The sequence below is a fragment of the Propithecus coquereli genome, unplaced genomic scaffold (assembly GCF_000956105.1).
Source record: "Propithecus coquereli isolate 6110/MARCELLA unplaced genomic scaffold, Pcoq_1.0 Scaffold1, whole genome shotgun sequence".
Taxonomy (NCBI): Eukaryota; Metazoa; Chordata; class Mammalia; order Primates; family Indriidae; genus Propithecus; species Propithecus coquereli.
Window position 1 is genome coordinate 27,114,906 of NW_012133857.1, and position 6,952 is coordinate 27,121,857.

Here is a 6,952-nt window from a genome sequence, read left to right on the forward strand (position 1 = left end):
GCACCAAGATGATCTCTTCAACCAGGCAAATCTGACACACAATAATTACACATGGAAACAGCCATGACATCATAACAAAACATTAAGGGGCTGGTGAAACTGGAGCCAAATTAAAGTCAGTTTTTCTTAAAAAGTGTCCAAAACCATTTAAATAATATTTTACTTAAACGTATCTTTTTAAGAGGTTAGAAGGGGGACTTGGAGGTCAATTTTGTCCAAGGAAACTTGAAACAGAAGAGTTTCAAATCTCAGACTCACAAACAAGGTTAAAATGAAAATGTTAATGGACTTAACAAGAAAATGGGGAAAATAAAGAGACATTAGTGAGTCATTCATCAAAATAACATTGTGTCAGCAGCCCAAGACAGATTACTGCTGAGGGAGTAGGGCAGAAAGAAGAGAAAGAAAGAAAGAAAAAAAATTAACCCAGCAGCAAAGGGAATCAGTATTTGGTGGCATTTAGAGAAAAGGCATATACTGCTAATTCTACGAAAACAAAACGAGGTAACACAAAGAATTTCTATGCCAACATATCCACCTTCTTGGGCATTTGTAAAATGCATAAGTAGTCTTCAGGGTATTTATATATCTTTAATAAAAGCTGCTAGACATGGCCACTTTTCTCAAACTACTAAAAATGTACCTATCATTTTCTCTGCACAGTTGCTTCCCTAAAAGTGCCCCAAACGTGCCCTTTGGAATGCCCTGAAGTCTCTTGTTCTGGCTGAACACAAGCACATGAGCAAAGGGTCTGCTGAAAGCTCCCCAAAGTCCTCCATCCTCAGAAGATATGAGATTACCCTATAATCCCTTCTCTTCTGCTTCTGTTGCAAAAACAGAAGATTAGGAGAAAGACACAACAGACATCCTCCAAGTTTTTCTGTGTTCCCGAATTGGCTGGGAAACCATACCACTCCATGGAGCTTGGTAGCCCATTCAGGACAATTTTACTAAATACAAGTCACATCATCCTATTATTGAGAATTCTTCTTTGTTGTGGCTTTTCCAGCAATAACGTGTCAGAAATAGACACAGTGGGTGGGTACAGATTGACTCAGAACCACAACACAATACCAGTGAGTTTGCTAAGATCAAACAGATTCAATTTAAGTAATAGAACTGGCTGGCTCTGACCCAAGCCAATTAACCAAGTTGTCCGATGGGTGTCATGTTTATTGCCATCTCCCATCACCTGGTAGCAGGTGTCTGGGTCACTGTGTTTAGAAGGACTCGAGGCCACATCTTGATTTTGTAAGAATGAGTGCCACCTTTAATTTTTAATGGCTGACATGGAAACCTGAGAACCACATTCCCACGCAAAACCATGATCCTCTGGCCACCAACACACTAAGTTAAATGCCCTGCAAAATGTGCAAGATTTACTCTTTAGCTAAAGAGATATATTTCTTTTTAAGCCAATGAAAGTTCTAGAAGCTATTATGCCTATGTGTGTATGTAATTTTTCTTAGGTTGTTCTGGGGGAAAGACGTACTCTCAATTGCTGAGATCCCAGCCATCAAGAAATTAGAATGTAAACTGAGTTTATCATTAAGTGAAACACAAAATCACCTTCATGAGAATTTTTTATTTTTGTATTGGACTTTACATTTTTGGGGTTTTTCTGAAGACAGAGTCTCGCTCTGTTGTCTGGGCTAGAGTGCCGTGGTGTCAGCCTAGCTCACAGCAACCTCAAACTCCTGAGCTCAAGTGACCCTCTTGCCTCAGCCTCCCCAGTAGCTAGGACTACAGGCGCACACCACCATGCCTGGCTTATTTTTTCTATTTTTAGTAGAGACAGGGTCTTGCTGTTGCTCAGGCTGGTCTCGAACTCCTGACCTCAAGTGATCCTCCCGCCTCGGCCTCCTAGAGTGCTAGGATTACTGGCATGAGCCACCCTGCCCAGCCCAGACTTTACATTTTTCAAGTAACTTTCACATACTCTCTGGCTCATTTCACTTTATAAATACCCTGAGAGATGAGTGAAGAAACCACTAGATCGCCTGTTTGACCACTGAAAACTGAAGGAGCTCAGTGAGGCTGAGTTACAGCCACTCCAGAAGACTCTGCTGCCCCTTCAGACAAAGCCAATGAAGAAACCAGGGTGGGCAGGGGCAGCCCCAAAAGATGTGAGTGATCTTAGGCAAGTCACTTCACTGTTCTCAGACCTCTGTCTATAAAACCAGGGAGGGGACAGTTGGGTTCCACCATCTCTTAGGACTCCCTCCACAGAAACATTCTGGGTGCTATTATTGAGTCTATAAGGTAAAGTGGAGAAAAAGAAAATAAGACGAGAATAAATTATTAAAAGTGAGTAAAGTGGACAATGGAAGAGAGAAGAAATGAAAAAAATATATAAGGAAAACAAAAGACTCCAAAATATAGTTCAGGGATTATATCATTGGTAAGTAACAGAATGCCATTTTCCATATGGATCAAAAAAAAAATCAGGAATTTATATCTAAAACTTTTTGTAACCAAATTTTTGGAGTGGTGATGATGATGACATCACTATCATGCCACTGTCGTTTTTAGACTCACACCAGATGCAGAAGGTTAATTAAGTTAATCATACTCCTAGGCCCGTGGGACACTGTTACCATTGGGCCACACAGTGGCAGGTTTTGTTTAGTTATTAACAAATACGTGGGAACCATAATAACCAGCTCGTGAGAATTTGGATTTGGATATATCCCAAGTGACATCATAGCTCCTTAAAGGAAACAACACAAGCTGGTGAAATCCTGGTATCATAGTATGAGCAAAGTTTACGTATTTCTACATTTCAATTCTATGATGCTCTATCAACTTAATAATAGCTTTCCTGTGCCACCCTCAAAAGGGAGACAAGAAAAAGAAACACGACCTCACATTAAATTCACATAAATTGAAAAGCACTTTGGGATTTTAGAAATGTTGAAATGAAAGAAAGTCTTACATTGAGAGAACGTCCTAAAATTGAGGCAATAACGACAGGTATATCTCTGGCATCAGCGTTAATGCTATAATGTAAGTTTCACCATTTTCAATGGTAAGCTGAACCTCCTCAAAGAGACACTGCGTGTGCTGAAACAGACCGCATCATCTCACATTTCAAATATCGGTGGCTGGTTGTACAGCCCGCTCTTGAGCATTTCTGCCCTAAGACAGAAGGACGGATCAGGGCGTTACTTGCCTTTCCGGGCTCACACTCCGTCCCGTCGGCCCAGGGCGTGTGCTGCGTCCGGCAGCCTTTGTGCGCGCCGTCAACGTTATTGCACCACAGCCGTCGGCACTGCATCTGCTCAACGCGGGTGAACAAGGAAGTGACGACATGATTAAGATGGTCTCAAACAAGACAAGGACTGCCTTCAACTAGTGTTTTGCCAATGCTATAAGGTAGGTGGGAAAAGGACCTCTTTTTCTCGGTATAATAAATTACAAAAATATTCCAAGGGATACAGAGAGCAGCCTATAAGACACATTTCTAGAACTACTGTGCATCGGAGATATCCGTGACATCATGCAGTCCTCAGTGACACCTCCCCATCCTACAGATGAGGAAACTGAGACTCGACGAGATAAAGAAGAATGCTCAATATCACACTGAAATTGTGTCATTTGAATTTAGGTTTTGGGATAGGTTGTGATTAACTGTCATTTACGTTTAGCTTTGGCTTGAACCCCAAAACTAGTGGTTTTTGTTTCTAGTAGGCCAAATAACATCATGATCATATTCTGACTCCTTTCCAAGGCTTTTAGGGGTTGTCAGAGCACAGAAAGGACAAACAAAATATTGCAGAATATTTTAGGCATACAAAAAAAGAACGTAATGGATACCCATGTACCCACCACCCAGTCAAGGAAAATCTCACAGGCTCAGTGGAAGGTCTTATACACCCATCCCGGGTCCCTCGCCCTTCTCGTCAGAGGGGCCACTGTCCTGTGTGGTGCCCATCGCTTCACCCTTCCCAGTGCTTTTTCCACACATGCATAAAAATCTACCCGCAACATACAGCATTCAAGTTTTATACAAATAGTACCATACTGATATGTCCTGCAACTTGCTTTCTTCCTTCTCCAGACACTATGTTTTTCAGACTTACCCCACTGGATATATTTGGCTCTATTTCAGGGCATAATTTTTAAAGGTAATTTTTTTTTTTTATTTTTCCTAATTATTAAAACAAACCATGGTCACAGTAGAAAAGTTAAAAAGGTATTAAAAGTTAAATTTTTTAAAAAAACAGAAAAACCTCAAACTACTGAGTCTTTTCTTCAGCTTTTTTCCCTTTTTATACTTGAGAACATACTCTGTAAAACTGTTTATAGCGTTATTTTAACTTAAAATTATATCAGGAGCATGTTCCCGGGTGTAGATCATTTTCAACTGCTATAGAATATTCCACTTAACGGAGACATTATAATTTGCTTACCCTTTCTTTTGCTGGGCATTTCAATGACTCCTGAGTAGTATAGAAATGAATATCATTATGGGTAAAGTCTACTCAAAATTTTTTTATCATTTCCATGGAATCACTGTACTTCCCCACTTACCATGCAACCTTTGAAGTCTCTCCCAGCAAAACACACACACACACACACACACACACACACACACACACACACACACACATATCCCTAAAATGACAGAACGGGACACCCCACAGAAGAACAGTTCTGCTCACGTGTAATCCAAAAGCCACGAGATCATATCACTAGACCAAATATCCACGACATACGCATCAAACTATCACACCCACCCCAGCTGAGCCACCACCAGAAATGATTTCAAGACCCAGGTGGTTAGGATGCAGCCTTGACAAGCTCTAGAAGGGAAACAGGTTTGTCTCATGAATTACCTCTACTGAATTTAGACAAGTCCTTCTAATTTAAGTCACCTGGACAAGGTCAAAGGGCATGAAAAGAGACAAGGAGAGAAAAAAGCTGAGCTCTCTAATCACCAGCTCTATCACCTTGTCCCCGCCGAACCTCCCTTTCTCACTTGTTCCGCGAAAGACATGGTGGCTGTCACGAGAGCGAAACGAGGAAGCACAGGTGAGGCGCCATTTAACAGCGCGCAGCAGAACTGTTTAGCATCATCATCGTAATTCCTGCGATCACTGATAGTCCATCTCATTCTCAGCTTTGCCCTGGGTACTTTGCACGGGAGTGAGAATCCAACGGAAAACCATGAATAAAAAGAAGTGCAGGATCAGTGGATGAGGGCAGAAACAGCCCCCGCACACTTACCATATACGGGCACACCTGAGAACCTGGTCCGAAAATCAGTTCACATTGTTTATTCACGTTGTAAAGGAGGCCTGGCAGTTGGGGAGGCAAAGGATAGGGTCTGGATTCAGGTTCGTTGAGCAAACACTCGCCATAACCAGTGCTAGGGAAAGTAGAAACACAGATGGTGAGATGCACCTTGTATTCACGTTGTAAGGAGGCCCCGCAGTTGTGGAGACAAAGGTGGGGTACGGATTCAGGTTTGTTAAGCAAACACTTGCCGTAACCAGGGTTATAGAAAGCAGAAGCACACAGATAACAGTGGCTATCAAAGGCTTCAGGTGAACATGAAGGGCACCCCACTATTTTAATGGTAGAGAGGACAATTTCTTGTTTACATCTGCTTCATTTTTTCTGTCCAAGGTTAAGTCCAAAAGCTGAAGTTGTATTTTTGCTCTATGCTTTGTGGAACCACAAGCTATGCATACAACATGGTCAGTAAGAAACCTATATCTGTTACAGCATTTATCACATTTTCAGGGCAATTATCTGTTTATTTTTTACTATCTTTCCCAAGAGATTGTAAGCTTCTTAGGGGCAAAGATAGTGTCTTTTTCATCCAAGCGTGTGGGCCCATCCATGGCAACAGGTGTTTAGTAAATGTTTGCTGAAGGGACGAGTGAGTGAATCAATAACTCAGAGAAAGAAAACACCTTACACCATCTGGTTAAAAAGAAAAACAGCAACCCTCCAGTTCTTTCACTTTCCTGCAAACACCTCTCCTGGAAAATTCACACCCGGTGAGTTCTGATTAATAAAGCCTCCTCTTCCCTGTGGTTGCAGAAATATACACCCAGTGGCTTTGGGATAATCACTTAACCTTTCATACTTCTGGGAGAGAAGAGCAATAAATCTGTGACACAGGGGCATTGTATAATGTAATTGGATCTTTGAGCAGCCTAGCAGGAAGCTTAAAAAACAAAACAAGAAAATAAAGGAACAGGAAAGAAAGAGAACGGGGTGGTGGGGAGAGGGAGAGAGAGCACGTCCTCAATCCGACAACACGGGGTCTGCTGCAATTTCCACCCACTCACACAGTCCGCTTTGGAATCATCTCACTACTCCACCCCTTTCCAATCCAAAATTACTAAATTAGAAGCATAGAAACACTTGTGGCCTTAATCATGGAATCACATTCACGGTCCCTCTCCAAGACCTGAACAAAGTTCAAAGCTTTATCCAAAATGCAGCAACCATTTACACATTCTCTTTGAGATCCCAAACTTTTCTTTAGCTCAGAGGGTAATCTTCTAAAACTCTGGCAAGGATATGAACTACACAGATGTCCGCGAGTATTATTTTTTTTTCCTCCTCCAAGGAATGTCAACAAAAATAACAACTCGAAAGGAATGCTTGACTCTCTATTTTCTTTCCCACAATCAGTTCGCCACATGTAGGCCAGATATTAGAAGATTGCACTAAAACAAAGTTCAAGTCTTACTCTAAAAATTCAGTGATATATTTTCGACTACACTTTGACCACATCCAGGGGTTCGTGTAGAAGTTCAGTGTCGGAGCCATGACATGCTGGGGACTCTTAACTCCTTCTTCTTTACATTTATTGTTGTCATCATGAGGCATGTTAAACCTAAAGCCAATGAAACAATGACAAGAATGTCAATAAACACCAAGGGATCGTGCTGTTACAATTGCTTCAATAATGCATGTGTCTAGGAAAAAAAAT

The 6,952-nt window shown here is 41.4% G+C and overlaps 1 protein-coding gene across 1 annotated transcript in view; it reads right to left on the bottom strand.

Annotated features, from left to right (window-relative positions):
* Positions 1-6,952, bottom strand: part of ADAMTS9 (ADAM metallopeptidase with thrombospondin type 1 motif, 9) — a 189,036-nt gene that overhangs the window by 116,525 nt on the left and 65,559 nt on the right. Inside the window, exons 10-11 of the mRNA XM_012639039.1 lie at positions 5,230-5,371; positions 3,173-3,277 (exon numbers count right to left, since the gene is read on the bottom strand). Coding sequence (XP_012494493.1) covers positions 3,173-3,277; positions 5,230-5,371 — 247 coding nt within the window. The remainder of the gene's footprint in view (positions 1-3,172; positions 3,278-5,229; positions 5,372-6,952) is intronic.